The sequence below is a fragment of the Megalops cyprinoides genome, chromosome 12 (genome assembly GCF_013368585.1).
Source record: "Megalops cyprinoides isolate fMegCyp1 chromosome 12, fMegCyp1.pri, whole genome shotgun sequence".
Classification (NCBI taxonomy): domain Eukaryota; kingdom Metazoa; phylum Chordata; class Actinopteri; order Elopiformes; family Megalopidae; genus Megalops; species Megalops cyprinoides.
In genome coordinates, this window is record NC_050594.1 from 2,390,269 (window position 1) to 2,411,101 (window position 20,833).

Genomic DNA, 20,833 nt, shown 5'->3' on the forward strand with positions numbered 1-20,833 from the left:
TAACAAACAGACAAACAAGCACAACATGCTAATTGTTACCTGATTCAATCTCCCTCCAAGCAGGTGAGTCCCTGCAAGTCTGTGCATGCCATTAGCCTTGTTTTCCTAGACCTCGGCCAGGATTTAATGCTGATGATTGCAATCTGTTTGATCCTTACCTAGCTTTTATGACTGTTTGTATACACAGTACACATTACTATTATATCGATGCGCCATTAGACAGAATTACCATCTGTTCAAAGGGAAAAGGCGGCATCTGTTTTCCAATTTTTTTCAGAATTAAATTATGTCATATTCCTGCAAATACAATGGAACTGAAATGAAAGGCGTGTTTTTTAAAGTTACCCCAAGTAATAGGCTGCCTAATGATTATTGTTTGGAAAATAATTTTGTTTTCCTGCGTTCATGATTCTGGAGCCCTCTGGGTCTGCAGGCAGATGAGAATGAGGGTATTGCTGATTTATTTAAACAACTTTCTGAGTAGTATTTTAAAATGGGTTATTGATAGTTTGTGAGAGTAAGCAGTCATTTACCTGTAATGCCTGGCATATGCTTAAAGGATGTGGCTCTCTTGTGTTTTGCGTAAGCCTATAACCAAATTGCAATTTCAGCACAACTTATCCTTTCCTGAATAGCGGTTTATTGCTGAAGACAAAGTAGTGAATACTATCATAGAACGCACTGTAGTAGTATGTGTTTGTTTAATTCGACTGTATATTGTGAATTCAGTCAGCATGGTCATATTATGTTTACTGAAATTTTATCATATAATTTTCATATCAATATGGAATGTGCTGTGGGACTTTGATTTTTGGGGGAAACATATATACAACTCTGGAAAAGAAAAACAAGATGATTTTAATAGACCTTTAATAGACATCACTTACTGAAAGAGATGTTTCTTTAGGATTAATTTTGATAGTTTGAAAGTTTGCATGTTTATCCACATGGTTGGACTTTTTTATCGTCACACATTTACATGTAAAGTGCACACCATTCTTGAATGCTTGTTACCCTGTTTTTGTAAATCAAAGTAATATCACTGAAACATGTAGCTATTTGATGTATACTCTCATTGTAAATAAGGGTACAATGTAAGGATGTGTGTACAGTATACTACAGCCATAAAGGTGGACATACAGGTGTGTCCGGCTTGCAGGCTAATCAGGGTATGCATGTTTATTTCTGAGAGGGTCAGGCAATTATACAGAAATCAATACTTTTCCTGTTACAGAAATAAGTATTACAGCATATGTAAAAGGGCTGAAAGCTGACAGGGCATTAAAATGTCAGGCTGTATAAAGGCTGGAACAAAAAAAAAAAACATCAAAACTGTAAACACGTTGGGTCATAATTTTTCCTGGGCTTTTCTCTGTGATTTAGCTCCCAGCCATGGCTGGCCGACTGCTCCTTCATTAACATGTAGAAGGCAGCATTAACCTTTTGGTTAGACTGTTAACCTTGTTGTCAAAACATCATCAGATGTATGATCTTTCTTTGTTCAAATCTCAATCCAGCGTAGGGCTAACAGACTGCTACACATGTCAGCACAGAGATGCAAGGACAGATATTATTACAGCTGATGCGATTATATTATTATATGAATTAAATGTTTTTTTTTTTTCTGCATGCCATAAATGGATAACAGTACTGCATGCCATTGTAAAGAAAGGAAAATAGGAACAGATGTATATGACCACCTCCTTTCATTTGAGAACTCGGTCGTCAACAGTGTCAGTGGAGTGGCATAAGAGACACACACATAAGAGATAATTGCTAAACGATTTCAATTTATTTAGCCTCACGAATAAGTGGACATGTTGTCAGCTGGTATCTCTGCCCTCATATTGATGTGGCTCTCTACCCCAGCCAATTAGCTCATTAGCAGGTCACTCTTCCTGTCACCAGTCTTTGAATCACAAGGGGGGGAAAAAAAGGGAAAATAAGATCATCAGACTATTTGTAAAATGAGAATTCCCTCAGCACTCGTTTGGCAGTAAGACTGCTCATTTAGCAGAACTTACTTTTTTCCCTACTTGTGTTTCATAAGAAAAAAAAATGTTCACAGATTTCACATAAATCCTATTAAATCAGCTAGGGAGAAGTTAAAATTATATCAGAGTTTCAATTATATAGACTGAAGTAATATTGATTGAGAGTAATTTATAGCGTGTATGCACAGATAGGCCTGCAAAGACAACACGTCCATATCCCATTTTAAGGTTTTATTAGTTCTCTTCCTGGAGATGGCCTCACTCACTGAATGGACTAAATGCACACAGGATGTGTCAGGCCCAGGTAATTTACTCCCACTCACTGTGTATGAGAAAACCAATTAGATCATTACGCCAGCACGCCTGTATCTGTGGAATGACTATAAATGTAGTGGAGTTTTTTTTTCCTCTTCTTACTATTCTTGTCTCTATTCCTCTTTTCCTTGCCAGCTCCAGAAGGATTAAGTTCCCCTAAATTAAAGGGATTGAGTCAGACAGTGATGGAGGTGTCCTGGGACCCTCCGCGAGAGCTGAACGGGCCACCCCCTCTGTACCAGGTGGAGCGGACAGACGCGTCTCTCTCTGACCCCCTCGCCCCCGTCCTGCGAGGAACCCGCTTCCCAGGGCACGGGTACTACAGGCTCCCCAGCACGGCACTCCCTGTCAACACCTACTTTACAGGTGCGCTGTCATTTTACGCCCCTCAGGCTAACCGCCGGACACCCCACCCTTTATTTTGAGTGACGTATTTATGGTGATTTTACTTTTTTGACTTTTAATCCCAAAGCGCACCACTGGCAAACTGTGTGTGACAAAACAACAGCATGCCGAAATTTAAATGAATTTTTAGTTTAAATGAATTTAACTGAAGTTCAGTTTAAATGAATGAGCCATACAAACTAGCGGTTGGTGCACTGCAACGGTGTCTGCTGCAGACCTAAACTTTCAGCAACAAAAATACAGGAATAAAATGTTGGTAAACAAATGATGTTCCCTCAAAAATGCCCCAGGAGATGGATCCGGCTTGCTAATAACTGTGCTTATCTAAAACCTGTAAATCGAAGGTTACCCCAATCATGCCAAAAGGAACATATATTGTTTTTATGTTGTCCTAGTATTACGCTGTAGTATGATAAAAATGAATCCCAGCGAGATTAGTTTCTCCAGAAATCAGAGGCATGTCCCAAATACTATTAGTTCCTTTAGTGCTTGTTCAGAAGCATCAGTTGATTTTTCTGTCTAAATGTATAAATGTTAAATACAATTCCCTCTCCTCCAAAACCCCTCATCTTCATCACCAGAAGCAAACGTTGCACTTAATACGAAGTGCTTCCTTTGTATTCGGCCTTTTCTTTTTAGACATTTCTCAGATTTATCACTTGATCACATCACTTTCCTCTCTTCTCTCAAAAAAACCCCTGTGTTTGACAGCTCTCTGTCCTCTCTCACTGTAAATTGCGCTTGCTCACTGCTCTTCAGAAAAAGCAAACTTGCATAAATGTGCTTCAGGCTTGATATTCAAAATAACTATTTAATTACGTCAGATTGCATCTAGATACTTATCACTCAAAGATAAGTCCCCACAGAGTTGGATCAACGGGAAACAAGGTATAGTAGTTATACTATGGGTTTAAAATATGGAGAAAATCATCATAAATGAAAGTAGCACTAAATGCTACCTACAGTATTCTGTATGCAGCACCCGGGTCATGCTCATACGTTATGACTCCTCTAGGATTGGATTATGGAAACGCTTCTCTTTTTCCTGCCAGATGTCATGTAATTTTGTGAGAAGTAACATAAATGTAGCCACTTCCCATTTTGAAATTTTATTTTTTTAAGTTTTATATTTCCCTTAGAACACAAATGGACATTATTGTGTTTTCCATGAAACGGACGTCTTTAGTGGATGAAAGCGGTTTTTGTGGTTGGTTGTTTTGTTTTGCATTTTTTGATTTAGAATTTGACATTGGAATTTGCGGTTGTGTGTTTATCTGAGCCCACTATAGGACCCTCTGCAGTCGCACATAAACACTATCTCTGAGGCGAGTGGAATGCTCCAATACACCTCACAGCAGCGAACTGTTTTTCACACTGAATCTTCTGTCATTGTAAGCAAGTGACACAGCTCAGACTCAGATCTGGGTCCGAGACACTCAGGAACCTAGGCTTTTGTTTTCCTGTACGGCCAAAACCCTCTTTGATCTGCCTCTGGCCTCTGCCACGTTACAACCGGCCAAAGTTACAGAGGAGGCAGAAGATTTTTTCTTTCTTTAGATTCTTTGTTCAGGGATATTTGGTGTGCTGACCTGTCTCCATCGTTTAAGCAGAATCAGGCTAAAATTGAATATCCCTGCAATACATTGAAGGCTGCATTCGCATGTGCTCCTCCTTTTTGCCCTTTTTGGGTTGCTAGCTTCCAGTGTGCATAGTGAGAAAGGCATAACTTTTGATAAATACAAAAACTGACTGAATATTATGTTTTGGAGTCCTTGCATGGAATTTACTAGCAGTGCTGGATATAGCATAAGGTTAATGTAAAGTAATGTATCCAAGTATGAATCTGGTTAATAATCATCAGTGATCAGATCTCAGCAATGCGCCCTGCTGACCTGCTGAGCAGTGAGCACAATTTGCATAAAATGGAGTCACATGCGGTACAGCATCATTTAGAGTAGCGGTGCGTTTTGGAAAGCATTTTCGTGGCATAGGTAATGTAATGGCACCATGTCCCTTTTAATTGATTTTCTGTAGTTTGGGATATCTTGCAGTCATTTTTTTTTTTTATTATCAGGAATACACCTTTAATTGTGTAAAATCTATGCCGTCATCCTAGAAGCCATCCTAGTTTTGGGAGGATGACTGGTGTTGCAAATTACCGCACTGCGTAACTTCAAACCTTACGTGAGCTCAAGTGTAGCAGTAACTGTGCATACCACATAATCGCATAGATTGTGGTGAACTGCATACTGCGTAGTGACCGATAACAGCGCACAACAGAACACTTATACACGGTTCTTTTGTTTTACCAAGATTCTGAAATACTAGGGAAATCAGACCATGCACTGTTTACATTAAACAGACAATTAGTACATCCTCTCTTGGAAGTGAGGAACATTAAATTGCCTTTTGAGAAGTGTGCATATAAATGGCTAACCCTTTCTGACCTTGCAATTTCAGGAAATGAATGGCCATTTTCCCCCCTAACTCTATTAACATTTAGCACTGCAATTTCCAGTTTTCCTTAAATAATGACAAACGGATAAATCTTTATAAATCAAGCCCTAAGTTGAGTTCAGCTCTGCCCTAATTGATCAATGGGCCCAGTCAGTTGGAGAGCTCGTCCTTGGGCTTGGTGCGATTATAAATGGGTACCAACTAATGAAGGAGGGGAAGAACAAACCAGAACAAACGCCACACATCTGTCAGCTCTGTTTCACCAATCTAATACCCTTGGAATATGATTTACACTTTCCACAAACTCAGGCCTCTTAGACAGCACCAGCCTTATGCAGGAAAGTTATTATGTGGCCTCTCCTTATCAAATTACGTTACATGGTGTATGTTTGATGAACTACCAAAGAATCTCTTCTGTGTGTGGTATTTCACGGAAAATTGTTGAGTGCTTTTTTATTGACTGTACAAAAATGTATGTTTTTTTTTTTTCCTTCTGAGAGAAGACCTTTACTTTACAGACAAGCTTCTACAGTAAATGACTGTAGCAGGAGCTCACAAGACATCTGCACCATGACAAAGGTCAAAGGATAATGGTGTGCATGGTCCAAATGAATTGACCCCACTGCATTGGTGAATCACTGTTTGGCAGTGCTCAGCAGCCTTTTTTCAAAACTGCAAATAAAACGCAAAATGTGGTGCAATGTACGACAAAATGCAAGGCTGCAAGAAACGTATGACCATTGTTTTCATGACTAAAGGCTTTGCAATTGTAGGCAGAGGAGAATATTCAAATATAAAGAGAGATGCAGACATCAATATTTAGAAAATGAGTTGGATGCTCTAATTTTTTTCTCCAATGTTCTTAACTAAGAACTATTGGAAACCAATGTTTATATTCCACATTTATGCAAAATGTTTGTTTTATTACAGCAGAGGGAATGTCCGTCAGTAAGGAGTCTAAAGGCTTCTTACTCTGTTAGGTCTTTATCCTTTTGTCTTTACCTCATTGTCAGTGGCTTTGTTTCTGAAGCTGCCTGCTCTCAGTATTCATGGCCATTGAAAATTAAAATAAAAACTAAATGGGCAGAAACAGGGAAACAATATTCCAAGACTTGCCGCTATTATGGCTAAAAATGTTAAATGATACAAATTATTTTCCTTAATTAATTTGATTGATTGTCAAATGGTTTCAGTCAGTGGAAAGTAGAGGGAAACTTTGTACAGACATCATTAGTTTTTCCCCATTTAAAGATTAATCATGAAAAGCTCTGGCTCTTTAATTCTGTAATTTGTATATTTAATGGGGTGCTGCAGAATCTATGACAGTAATTAGCATTTCCTGAAAACTCATTAATACGCAACAGCTTGATTAATGCTGCAATAATGCTAACATGACTGAAGTTATTCAGGTTATGCACTAAGCAGATTAAAGCCAAACAGTGCTGTTTGTTTTACTTATGCTGGATATAATATACTTACAAAAAAGGAATGAAAACCCAAATCTATCTTATGCTAGTGTTAGACAAAACAGGGCCTTGTTTCATTTTTTTAATTTTGATTATTTTTTTATTTATTCTTTATGGATGAACTATCGGAACTGCCGTTAAAAAGGAGTTTTTTTGTTGAGTGTTTTGTTAACTTTTTTGTTTGACCTCAACTCACGTCATCTCAACAACTGTAGTGTTTGAAAAGAAGTGGAATTATTATTTGGATGGACCCCAGAATTGGGACTGGTGACCTTATTCAGCTTTGTAACCTTTATCTACCTGCATGTATCTGCATTATAGCTGCAGAAAAGGCTGTTTTCATACAAAGCCTGATACTGTGCAACTGATATACTGTAAGAACAAAATGATTAGCCGTTCTGTGAGGATAGCTTACCAAGGATAGCTTACCAAGAAAATTACAGTTTTATTTTACAGGAGTCTATTTCTCTGCCATATAATGAGCAAGATGGTTTGCTGTCTTCTGTTAGTATTATTGAAACAATATGAATGATTATCTGTTTTTCTACTATTGTCTAATTATTTGGGCTCAGCAGATTGCCCCCAATGGTGTTTTCAATTCCCACATGGACTAAGGTCTTAAGCACTGGAGCGTCAGAGTTGAAAATTCAGGTGGTGTGTTGAGTATATCTGGTTTTTTGGGCTCCAGAGCACACAGAAGGATATAGATGCCTAACAGAAGTCCTAAGGAAGGTCAGCTGGTCTTAAACATGGTTTAGAAGGCTAGAGTTATGACGATAGATTAAAAGCACGAAATCTCTTTAACCGAAGCGGACAGCATTCGAGTGGGGATCTAATTGGAGTCTTCAGGATGTTAAACAGAATAAGTATAAGTATTACTTCAAAGTTGGTTTTTTGATTGAACTTGAGGGCATACATGGGAACTTTGTAAGAGTAGATTTAGACAGGATGTAAGGAAGCTCTCCAGTTAAAAGAGAGGCACCACTGGGACAGGTTTCCCCCAGTATCCCTGGGAACATCCTCGCAATGATAAGGCAGTTCCAGAGCTCTCCTCTCACTTTTTTGTTTTCACATGTCTCGTTACTTAAAAGCATCCCCTTAACTTTCTACATAATTTGACAGATTGCTTCGCTAATGTAGTTTTTAATTCACCTCTCCCTCTTTGCAGATTATTTTTGATCTAAGCTCAAAACGAAACGCAGTTGGAAGGTATTTTTAAATAATTCTTCAGTTCTTTGTATTTTTTTCTTCCTCTCCGCCCCTGTCTGTTAATTACATTAAAGCTAAACTGACTAATCCTACGTTTATGATCAGTGAAAAGGTAAGCACACCTGATGTACACACCCTCTTCTGTTATCCATTTCTGGTTACGGTGCGCCGTTTTCTTTGTCTAACTCGTATTGAAAGCGTGCGCGTGTACCTCTCCGCCCAGGCCTGGAGCTGACCTTCCGCACGAGAGCGGGGGAGGGGCTGATCCTGTGTGCCGTTTCCGCGGGCGACCAGGAGGAGTATGTGGCGCTGCAGATGCACAACGGCCGTCCTTTCTTCCTCTTCGATCCCCAGGTATCGGCCTTCAAGCGCACTTTGCCCCCACGGTTTCTCACACTCAATAAACTACATTTAAAATTAGCCAGCGGTCATACTTTGCTGTAGGCGGTAGTCACACCGCCTGTGCAACCTTTTCCTGCCTGATGGCTGAATCTAATTGGGGTTAGTGGTTGATGGTGGCTTGGTCAGTTGGCAGGGGGATTTAGCATGAAGACCAGGTTGTTACTGAATGTGGTGTTGGTGGTCCAGTAAGGGCAGTTTTCCCTTTGGACCAAGCAGAAAAACCAATAACCTAGTAGAGTGACAGGGACACTGAGCTGTAGGAGACACTGTCTTTAGAGGAATTAAAAATAGGCTCTGAATCGCTGTGGTTATTAAAGGTGCTCATCAGAAAGAGCGGGAGGGTTCCCTTTCACTCTGTCCTGGCCAAACTCAGGAAAATGGTGGCTGCTACACATTGTTGGTGGTTGAAATGATTTAAAATTCACTAATACTCATTGCACAATCAATAACAATCATCTGAGAATCACAGTATGGATACAAGGATAAACAAGAACAGCTGGATTAGTTAACTGTTCATCACTGATTCCATCCTTTTTCCACAACGCTGTTGTGGTAAGACTTTTTTTATTTCACAGACTCACTACATGGTCTTTTTTGGTAGAAAAACTTTGAAAGTACAGCGCCGTTTGAATTGGAGTCCAATTAACTTGTTACCCACAGACATTCACCGAGAATACCAATGGAATCCTAATTAAGACACAGCACCGCGTTTGTGTGGAGGAGTAAGTCGATTGCTCTGGCAATGAAAGCAATCATGGAGGATGTTTGATTACAAGTGTCCTTAAGAATATCAGCCCTCTCCCAACCAATAACGCAATGCCAAATTTCACCAGTTTCACATTTACAAATACAATTTTGTTAGGGTAGTTTGATAATTAAAACTAAAAGTGGTGTCATGCCCAATTAATGTCCCCTGGTAGCATGCCCATTAGTTCCCCCATTAGTGAATTCAACAATTCTAATGGGATTACTACCATGGGCTGTTAATTGGGCGTGACACAGGAAACTGGTATGCTTCCCCACACACCCTTTCTAATGATGAAATTAATTAGCATTTTATTAAACGCTGTCTCATGAAAGGATATTTAGTTACTGTAAAGGCTGTCAGAAATGATGCCGCGTTCCAAATGCTCTCCTTATTGCTGGGTACAGTGCACTGAGTATCAGTGGCTGCAGTGCACAGTTTGAACCCAGGGGGCGGCGAGGAGCGATTACTTAAATCGGCACCGTGGAGAGCTCCTGCTGCCTCTCGCTCCAGCCCCCTGCTTTTCACGTGCTGAGTGCAGCCCGTAAACACAGCGCGCCGGGCTCTGTCTGTCACTGCTGCGGGCGGCCAACGCGAAAGAGCCCTGTTCAGGACAGAAACACACACTGCAAACCCGTGACACAGGACGGGAGAGGAGCTGGACATCATGGCTTTGGCAAAGGTGTGATTGGGCAACGTGCCTTGTCAAAAATTAAAATTTGGCTAATTTTATGATAGGGATCAATTACTTACACACACTATACAGCATTTCATATCGAATCCTGTAAATCATTTCTGTTATTTTTAATTAATTAAGTAATTGTATAGCCTTGTTGAATTATTTATCTATGTATTTTTTGGATGCTCATGTAAAGGCCCTTTCTTTTGACCCTACTTTATTAATGTACTCACATTGCTTCAGTGCTTTTCCACATCCATGCTGTACTTTTGTACATCTTTCTGTTTTGAAAATTACAGTTTTCAAAACGACAAGATAAAATAGTATCTATGAATGAATAAAATATTTAAAACTCGGTAATGGTTTAGTACCATGTGAACAGTTAATAAATCTGTAAATGCATATTAATATTTAATATTGAAGATGCCGCATTGTATTTACTTCTGCAATGACACGCACTCCAGCCTAAACTCATTCACCATTGCCCCAGCACATGTCGTGGCCAGTTCTGAGACTCTATAAGAGATTGAATTCACCCTGAGGTTGCACAAGGTGGTGTTACAAATGACATCCTTGTGTTGGGTGCAGCACTTTGGATAAGTGCTATTTATCTAACCATCTGAAGAGGGCATGAATATTTTTATCTGAACCTTTCACTCAAATAGACACTGCTTGATAAGAAATGCTGTGGGACTTTTCGTTCCAGGGTCTATCATTTCATTAAAGGTGACCAGCTTTCTGCAGTTCTTGGGGGAGTATTTACAGAAAGGGTCATGGGCCTGATTTTTTTGTTTTTTGTAGCAACATGGTGCTTAAAATAATTGAAGTGATCTTTAAAAAATAAATAAATAAAAGAAAAAAACAACCAGATGGTCTTGTGGTGAAAAGCTTTTTGGAATTGTGTCAGGCATGCTCTTGTGCTCTGAAGAGACTGACATGAATCCTCTCAGTCTGAAACAAAGACCCGTTTGACATTTTTTCCCTGTTTATTTTTTGCTCTTCAGACTAAAAATGCCCTGCTCTGCAGTGAAGACAACCATTTTCACATAGTGTTAGTATTTATTCTCCTCACTGTACCTGTATTCACAAGCACTTGCTTCATTTCTATCATTAAAACACAACTAACATAGTTAAACCACAAGTAACAACAGCTTCTCAAACTCTATTCGCTCTGCTCTACTCGCTATTTATTTACATTCCTGCACATGACAAAATTAAAACAAGAACTTCGTTTTAATTTTTCCATATCTGTTTCAAATCAGGAATTTTATTTTAGCCCTTCGCTGCCTTCAGTGTAGACTGTTACACAAATGAAAGATCTGCTCCGTCCCATTAAAATGACCCTGTGCATTTAACCCAGCGGAGTAAAGGTTGCTGTTGCTGCTTCTGTACCTCATGAGTTTGACGGCAGCAAACCGCCACAGTTCTGCGATGTGTGAGAAGGACCCATGGTGTCTGCTCGTGTCCATGCCAGAACTCTGCTGTGGCCATCAGTCCTGAGGACGACGGAGGAAAGCGATACGATGACAACCAGTGGCACCGTGTTGTTGCTACCAGACAGCAGGCCGTGGGAACGATCATTGTGGACAATCAATACCGAGGTAATGGTTAACACGGCGAGCGCCCATTCATCATATTCATAGGCCGGCTTCACACTCTTTCTGTTCTGTCAATTTCTCTAAACCCCGGCTTCTGGAAATTCCAAGGAAAGGAATTATCAAGGTTAATCTTTGCCATTCATTGTGTGATTAGAATAATTAGGCAATGGAGCTTCTCCTTTCCTGAACTTGCATTTCAATTAAGACTGGCGGGCTGAGCAGTGGTTCCCTCTCATTCCCACCGAAGAGAGTCCCCGGGCTCTGTTCAGTCTAGGCAGTCTCACAGGGCCTAGAGAATCTCAGGAAACCGCATACCGTTGTGTCCGACATAGGGCGCCCTCATCAGGCAGGGCGTGTGTATTGCAGTGTAAATTCTCTGTATTGCTTTGGAGAGATTTTATTTTTCACCTTTGGTATTTTTGTGTAATTATTTATTTATCTTTGTAAGTCTCCTGCGGTGTTTGTCTCCACCACAAAAAACCCTATTAAGAAGAGATTTTTTTTTTTTTTTTTTTTTGCTGTGAAATGAATAAATGTTTGTCTTTTCATTTTGTCTTTTATGTCTTTAAACAGATTATGGGTAATTAAGTCAGGATGCTCACATTTTTTTTGTTTCTGACTAGGCTCTGCCTCGGCTACAAGCGGAAGCACCATTATAGGAGAGAATACAGGCCTCTTTATTGGTGGCCTTCCAGAGGATTTTCTCCTTCTCAGAGAGGATACAGGTAGTTTACTCAGCATCCGACTGCAGATGAACCAACCCATACAGCGGCAGTGCTTTTCTCTGTTGGCATACACTGGAAAGCCAGGCGTATTTGTTATTTGTTGTTGCTGTATTTGTTGTGAGTTAATGGTGTTTAGGTGAAAGCACTCGTGTGATTTAAATTAATTTAATTCTACCCAGTCCTTTCGGTGTATGAGCCGTGATTCAGACGAGTTTAAAAGTAGGGGAGAGCATTGCAGCACTGATGCTACAGAGACACAGCTCATTGGTGGACAGGCCTTTAACATCAGTCCTCATTGGCCAGGGGATGCCCGGCTGGTGCGGCAGGGCTTCTCCGGCTGCCTGAGGGACGTGCTGGTGAAATGGAGCGACAGTCCCTCGGAGACATGGGCGCCGCTGGACTGGGGTACAGCTCTGGAGAGGGTGGAGGCCTATGAAAGCTGGGAGGGGTGTCCGGCCCACACGGAGGCCGGGGCGCACTTTCTCGGACAAGGTAAGACCCCCTGTGAATCAAGGATCTGCCTCGAGGGTAGTTCATTTCTAATCGGGGCCTTCTGGGACCAAGCAATTGAATGCAGTGTAGGTGTTGTGCTGTGGAGTCACTGTATATATGGCTGTCCCAAACGATATTTTTGGTCTCATTGCTCTCAGCGCTTCTCTTCAAAATGGTATCGAGTCATGTGATTGAAGGTGTAGACCTAGAAAGAGAAACTTTCACTTTCTCTCAGCTGTTCCCTTTGACCAGGTGTGCCCCTCTTGTTGTCATGTTAATCCAAGATTGCTTTTTTCTGAAATAAGATTTTGTGTGATTGTATGAGATTTGTGAATTTGTGATTTGTGAATTTTGCAAGAGTTACATTCAACCTCAGCTGCCTCAAATAAATTTGCCATGGGTTGGCAGTGGATACCACATACCTCCCCACTATTGTACTTTATTATAGAATGATGACAGGGTTTCTCCCAAATGCATTCCCAAATAACACCCTTCCCTACCATTCTTAAGTATGTGCGTATGTGACACCCCATGAAGCGTGGTCTTATTCATTTACTTCCTCATGCACTTGGATTAGGATTGAGGTCAGGCATCTTTTGGTGCAACATTTTTTCTAGCATGCATGTGCCGTTGTTCCGTTTGTGAATGTATGGTTTCCCAGGATTCCTGGAACTCCAGCCATCTTTGTTCTCTGGTGGAGAGAACTTCGAGATTTCCTTCGACTTCAGAACAGACCAGCTGAACGCACTGCTGCTGTTTGCGTATGACACAGAAGGGAATGACTACCTCATGGTGAGTACGTGAGACCAGCAGACAAAGCAAAGAACCAGTTGCACCGGTGTGTACAAACACATAATACTGTTTATACTACAGCAATAAGCATGTTAGATTTAGTTGATTTGTCAAGGCTAAGATCTACAGCTCAAAACTGCACATCTGAGTCTGGGTTGTGTCATTAGTCAGCGGTGACTGAAAATCCACAGCAATGGAAGATGAGAGGAATATATGGAAGATGAGAGGAATATATGGAAGATGAGTGGAATATATGGAAGATGAGAGGAGTATATGGAAGATGAGGAGTATATGGAAGATGAGGAGTATATGGAAGATGAGGAGTATATGGAAGATGAGAGGAGTATATGGAAGATGAGAGGAGTATATGGAAGATGAGAGGAGTATATGGAAGATGAGTGGAGTATATGGAAGATGAGTGGAATATATGGAAGATGAGTGGAATATATGGAAGATTAGAGGAGTATATGGAAGATGAGTGGAATATATGGAAGATGAGTGGCTATGTTCTGCCAGGCTGGGGTGGGTTCATGTCCCAGGGTTCCTCATCATGGTGCTCTTCTGCCCCTGCTGCCAGCTTGCCTGGTGCATGCCGGTTGATGTCAGTTTGCTGTTTGCTACTTGCAGCGCATTTTGGAATTAGTTATGTGAAGAATACTCCAGCACTCCTGTGTGGCTGCAGAGGGTGCTGAGACAGGCTTAATGTACAACTGACAACTAGCAAAGCTGAGCTGCAATGAAGGGGAAGAAATGATGTAGTCAAGAACTGTTTATCCTTAATGTGTATTTAAAACCGGGGAAAAAAACACCCCATATCACAAGATTACTTTGTACAAGCAGACAAATGAGGGTTAAATATAGGGTAGTAGAGTGAACACATTCAAAATACATGTTACAGTAAAATTAAATTTGAATTATAATCATAAAGCAAAAGGGTATCATGATTATTTGTCAGTGATAACAAAGAAAAACATGCACAATATCCATGTGATGCCAGCTCATCCCCCCTGCCTTAGCCTGTCATGTCTCGTTGCAGGCGGAGCTGGAGGGAGGGATACTCACCTGGGCATTGCACTGGGGGGGTCACCTGACCCAGGTCAGCCTTTGGGTCGGGCTGTCCTATTGCGACGGGGGCTGGAATCGAGTCTCACTGCTCAAAAGGGGCGTTCTGGCCGCCGCCACCATGAACGCGGCGTCCGAGCAGCAGCCCGGAGTGGTGGGGGGGTCACTGAGGGTCAGCTCGGCCCTCTACCTCGGGGGTGTCCCGGCTGGCCTGGCCAGAGGAGACCTCTCCGGTCTAAGCCTGCTGCATGGTAAGGCGGCTGTCTGATTGATGGATCGATTCCTTCGCCCTCCATCCTTTTCAATAAATGAACTCTGGCTACTACGCTGTTCAGACTGGAGGACCTCTCTTGTGAGCAGGAAAAAAAATAGTGAACAGCACAGGTATTTGGTTCTGAGGGTTTTCTTGACAACCTGAAAAGCTTATATTTTTATAAACCTACAGCTTACAGTTTTGGTAAGTTGTTACTTTTGTTATTGCCATAGTTTTGCACGTAAGTCTATTAAACTTCCATGCCTGCTGCACAGCCCAGTTCCAGGTGATTTATTCAGAGACTAGCTATTTGAGCAGGTATTGTATGTAATATTATTAATATTATAACAAAATATAGAAAAGTTTGTACTGGTGTGTTTAAGTAGCACTGCTGTGCAGGTTGTTTTGACACAAAACTGATTCATTTACAGAAAACTTTGGTTCACCCTGAACTATGCTAATCTACCCAACCATTAAAGTTTAGATTGTTGATGTGTATAATTACATCTTGATTCCTGTAGTGTTTCCAGGAAATGTGAGTGCAGTGAAAAACATATGAATCACATGCAGTTTGCTGTTACATGCAGGAAGGTTGTTAACCCACTTTACTCTGTATTATTTCTTTCTGGTTGCATTTATACGTAGTTTTTCATGCTTCACATTTTATGAATTTGACAGTGTTTTTGAATTTTGGCAGTTAAAATAATATGGATAACACAACAGAAGTGTAATGATAAGGCTTTCGCTGTGTGGATTTCACTGGCTCTGTCTCCCCTCCTACAGTCTCTCTCACTGGAGGGAAAGGGAGGAGAGGAGGAGGAGGAGGAGAGAGGAGGGCCTGAGGGCTGTAGTGTGACTCTTCCTCTCTCCCGCTCGGCAGGGTTCGGTGGCTGTATCAGGGATGTTAGACTGACGCAGGGGGCTGCGGTGGACCTGGCGGCTGCGTCCAGCCGCGCTGTCAGAGTCAATCTGGATGGATGCCTGTCAGCCGACAGCGCCGTTAACTGCAGGGGAAACGACTCCATCCTGGTGTACACAGGCCGGGACAGGAGAGCGGAGGACAGCGGCGTGCAGCCCTTCTCCGGTACGACAGCACGCTGCCGATTGCGTGGGGTCAGCAGGGGTCACGAGGGTCAGACCGTGTGGGGGCAGCTGGATGTGACTACAAAATCAACACCTTTAAACCGCAGGGCTCTGACACAGTTCAGTACATATGTCACGCCGTGTAGACGCGTGACTCGTTTGACAGTGACTCTTCTAATTCCGCAACGTCAGAAGCCAAGCAGATCAGACACAGTAATCAAAGAGCCGAACTCAGACAGCTCCGTGACAGCAGGGCTACAGACCTGTCACACTCTCGCCAGCCGCTAATGTCCCCCTCATCAGCGCGCCGAGAGAACCGCACACCGCACGGCCCCGCAGGTTCTCTGCCTCGCTTTTGTGCGAACAAGTAATGTCTGCCGTCTTTCGTTGCCTCCCGTGACCGGCACCGGCAGAACTCGAATTCAGCTTTCTAATTAACATATCAGTCGGTGGCGTGAGCTGTGAGATCGCTGTCGGCCGTGATGTCGCAGGGTCTGCGCATCCATCTGCATAATTGTAGGTCACTTTTCTGCTACAGGCAGCTGCCCCTGGCCTTGAATAAGCAGGAAATAATGCAAATCTGCATAGGGAAAGGAATACCACAGTGCTGAAGTGTCTGCCCCCCCCCCCCCCCCTTCCCAGAATACCTGTACAGGGTGATGGCATCTGGAGAGGGAGGCTGGACCTCTGGCCCCTGGGTCCGCAGCCGCAGCATGGAGACAGGTAAGCCCCTCCCGGCTGGAGCATCTCTCTGCTCTCCTAGAGCTAGGAGCATGCAAGGATTTAGTGCGGCCACAAGTACAGCCCAAAACAACGGCACAGAACAGCGCGGCGGGTTATTTGTATGTGTCATAGTTTTCAGCCATCCCATTTTATTCTTATCTGCGCAATATATGTAACAGTCAACAAGATGAGATGGGGCTGGCCGATACCTTATCGCGTGCCTCTCAGTAACAGGCCGCGTCAGAAAGACTGGCTGATTATAAATGGTGCTCGGGGAGATGAACGAGAGGCCTGCTCTCTCAGGAGTCCCTGGGAGGCCGAGGGGGGGGCATCGCCTCCCTGCGGCTTCAGCCGTTTCTCTGCATTGTTTTCCCTCCCCGGATTAGAGAGGGCGAGAGGGGTGTCATGGCCGCTCCCGTTTCCATATCCTGTCCGCCTTGCACAAACGGCACTGACAATGAGAGAGAACCGGAGTGCGTCTGCGTAACTCGTCCTAATGGAAATATACCTTCCATTTTTAGATAATTTAAGATGATCAGCGTATTTCGGGTCAATGCATTTCAGTAGAAGACCGCACATTTGTAAAGTGTGCATGAGTAAATTGCTCTGTTGTTGTTTCTGTTAAGTTTTCCCTGGAAAAAAAATCACATATATGATGATCCTGGCATTTTGCAATTTGCAAACAAAAATGTCACTGTTACCATAGCTGTATGGCTGCTCTTTCGTATAATAATATAAAATGTAAAATGAAAACACTGTACTTTATAATGACATGATTATCTGCCTTATGAACCTCACATTTCAACATCTATTTAAATATTTTTTAACAAATGGTATCAATATTGTGCTACGAAAAGTTGTTTAATAGTGACGTTTTGAATCAGTCAACATGCAAAAAGACAATAATTTCTGCTCTGTCACAGTAATCTGTTTCTGCACAAACAGGGATAATCTAGTACATTGAGGTATTCTTGTTTTACTAACGCAACAAGGCAGGAAAAGCATTACATGTGATGAATGTTTTCACAACAGAGTTTGATGTCAGGTATGAGGCTTTAAGTTTAGAGAGGGTTTTTTTCACAGTCTGCCATCCAGTCCACACATGCCTGGCACAATTAATGTATTTAACATTTATTTTATACTCATATTTATAACATTTTTTTAAAAATCACCAAACAGTTCTGTCTAGACGTAGTTACTTCATAAAACTATAAAACATTTGTTATTATCAATAGTAGCCATTTCATTACTGCATGTGATGATGTAAATTCTGTGCTCTGATGTATACATTTTAATTTCCTTAGAAATGTAAATTCAGGAACGACAGTGATTTGACCTGCTTTTTTGTCCCCATTGTAAATGAAAAGGCTATCTGAAAATCCATAACATCTGTTGTGTCACAGAGTCAAACTTGAACGCATTTTCTGCATGCATATGAAACCATAATTAATATTTCCTGCAAGATGAACCCCAGTCTAGAGAGAGGCAGAATGCTTGATCGTTTTGAAATATAGTTCAGACTGAATGGTGGAAGATGTACAGTCATATTAAATCAGTGCTGCAAAAGTTACAACTCTAATAAATTGTATTTATGCTAATGGTGAGATATGATTTACTGTGCCTATTAAAAGTGAAGAATATGTATGCTGCTTTTCTTTGGGCTGACACACTTTCTCTTTCTCTCCCTCCCTCTCTGGCTCCCCCCCCCCCCCCCCCTTTTCTCTCTCTCTTTCTCTCTCATATTATCCTTGTATAGTTCCTCAAAGTGTGCTGACTCCCTCCAGAGTTGCCTGCGTAAATGGTTATAGTGCCGAGGTGAGCTGGGACGAGCCTGCTGAGGTCAGAGGTGTAATTGAGAAGTACATTGTGAAAGCGTACAATTGGGACGATCCCACCCGGGCCCCAGTCAGCGCCACCTTCCCACACACTCAGCACCTGACAGGTAAGGGCCGTACCAACTCCACTTTCAGGGGCGCCTGCTTTTTAAACAAGGCAAGACCACTTCTGCAGGTAGGAAAAGATATCCTGAAGCTGGAAAGGACCAGGGTTATTATCATCAGCATTATGAAATTTAAATCAACACAATGAATAAAATAAACATTTTTATTTGGAATAAAAATACACTGAAGCTACTGTGCACATTCAAAATCTAAACAAAAAGTGAAATCCATGGTTCCAAAGTACAAGTGAAGTTAAATGTTAAAATTGTTCATCTTGTCAGTGAGATTAGCGTGTTGTCATTCAGTTAGATAGATAGGTAACCTTTAAAAAGAAAAATTAATACAAATATGAATAATTAATCAAAATATTAATAAGCAAAATTTGTACATTCTCAAAAAAGCGATGTTTCCTGTAATCACCATGCTAATTACTGAGAGTAGTATCTGCGCAATGAAATTAAGACACACAACAGAAGTGTAGTAATATTGGGTGCACTTATAGGTATGTGTACCTGTAGCTAATATGCTGTGTAACACACCTTTTTTGTCCTGTGATATGAAAACTGCAGCCACGTTCACAATCCTGCATTTAAATTTAAAAGTGATTACCAATTCACTCTGCATTATTTCTTGAATATTCAAATGATTTGGAATATAATCTCAGAAACAAAGGAAATTGAAGAGGTTGTATGCTAGCAGAAATGGTAGCTTTCTTAATTAAAAACCGTACCTTTCCTTATCTGTACAGCAGAGGTGTGTTGAAGCAAATTATGCAATATTTATTATTTATTATTTGCAGTAGCAGTAACTGCAGTAGGACTGAGAGTAATAGTGTTTAGTGATGCCAGTATCAGAAACAAGGCAACAAGAAATTCAAGACTCTTTGTTTTCATATGGTTTCCGTTTAGGTTTTTTTTGTCTTTTTCCTCTACATGCATGTAACCATTAGTGGAACACAGTGTGGTGAAAAACAGGAAGAATATGAAACAGAAGTAAATTTCAGTAATAAGGAGCATTTGGTGCCAGTCCCCTGAAGCTGTTTATAATGCTTTGCTGAAGTCATTCCTTGTTTTGTATTCAGATGAGATTGAGAGAACGCTATGACTTAATGTCTTAAAACTGAAACTGTGATCGATTGGGATCTGAAGTAGAAACTGATACAAAAATGAAAACTGCACTTCAAAAAAAAAGCAAAAATAAAACTAAGGACTAAAAACTGAAGAGAAAAGAAAAAATAAAACTAAACTGAAACTAAGCCGCTGAAACAAAAGCCAAATGTAATTACAGCTGTTATTGCACCTTTACCTACAGCTGTAATACACCTTTGTTAAAAAAGTGAAAGTAAAACAATCTTCATTACAGCAGTTCAGTGCAGCAGGCAGTGAAAGCAGCGTTTTTTTGCTTTTTGTTTTTTTTCTTTCAGGAAGGGTTCATTCAAGCATTTTAAATGTAGTGTACTGATAACACTTACAGTAATGGGTTTTATCAAGTTTAAGTAGCGATTAGAGTAAGTTATGAGGGCTGCCTGTCGTAGATGTATGCTCAGTATCTAGTCCAGCATGTTCAGCGTAAAGGTAAAGCTGAACCAGCAGGGCCTCAGAGGTTTCCACGGGTGATTGTACTGATATTTAGTCCCTTCCTTTTAAATCTGTTATTTTATTTTTATAAATATTTCTGTTTGGATCAGCTGCAGTACCATGCTGTAGAGATTCATGGCATGTTTACACATGCATCTCAGAGGTAACAGCTAGATGTGATTTTTACTTTTACCATTGATTGTCCATGTTTCATTATCTCAGTGAACGGCGCTTGGTGTTTGTAAGCTCTGTGACGCAGAGGGGTCTGGGCAGCAGCGTCAGCTGAGTGGTAAAAGATTAGCAAACTGACCAAAGCATTGGTAAATTTAGTCAGTGTTGGGTCTAACTCAAACCAGTATCAGTGCTGAACTCCGGAGAAGTTTGTGCAAATTCTAGGCAATCAATGAAGCTTCATCACTCAATCAATAAAATTAAAATATAATCAGATATAAAGCTAGATAAGAGAGCAGGAGATGTAGCTCTGGATGAAAGCATTAACAGCTTAATGCTAATCAGAGGACCCCTTGTGAATTTGCCTGACAAGACTCGGGTAAACACAGCACACTCTGGTAAGTGCATGCTGTTCACATCAAAGAGTGATTACAGTCAGTGTCCTCTCCATGCGTATTCGATGGACACCATTGCTCCAAGGAAATATGAAGATTACTTTTCTCTTAGCATATATTAAACAGCATGTCACTGAGCCATTGCACTTCATGATAGCTCTGTCAAAGACAAATTACATCTCAAGAGATAGAAAAACAAGACGGCAAATGGGCAGGTAATGAGAGTACGGTGAGTCAGGGGATTTAATTGAATTAAAAGTCGGTTGACAAAAAGACACAGACACCTGGCCAATTACAGCCAAAGCAAGGTGTTTACCTTCCTTGTGCAGCAGCCACTCAGAGCTGATGGC

General features: G+C 41.3%; 1 protein-coding gene across 1 annotated transcript in view; it reads left to right on the forward strand.

Annotated features, from left to right (window-relative positions):
• Nucleotides 1–20,833, forward strand: part of ush2a (Usher syndrome 2A (autosomal recessive, mild)) — a 205,404-nt gene that overhangs the window by 55,372 nt on the left and 129,199 nt on the right. The window contains exons 20-29 of the mRNA XM_036542709.1: nt 2,445–2,675; nt 8,070–8,200; nt 11,147–11,273; nt 11,894–11,995; nt 12,299–12,487; nt 13,149–13,279; nt 14,316–14,592; nt 15,475–15,678; nt 16,320–16,400; nt 18,157–18,342. Of these exons, the coding sequence (XP_036398602.1) occupies nt 2,445–2,675; nt 8,070–8,200; nt 11,147–11,273; nt 11,894–11,995; nt 12,299–12,487; nt 13,149–13,279; nt 14,316–14,592; nt 15,475–15,678; nt 16,320–16,400; nt 18,157–18,342 (1,659 nt within the window). The remainder of the gene's footprint in view (nt 1–2,444; nt 2,676–8,069; nt 8,201–11,146; nt 11,274–11,893; nt 11,996–12,298; nt 12,488–13,148; nt 13,280–14,315; nt 14,593–15,474; nt 15,679–16,319; nt 16,401–18,156; nt 18,343–20,833) is intronic.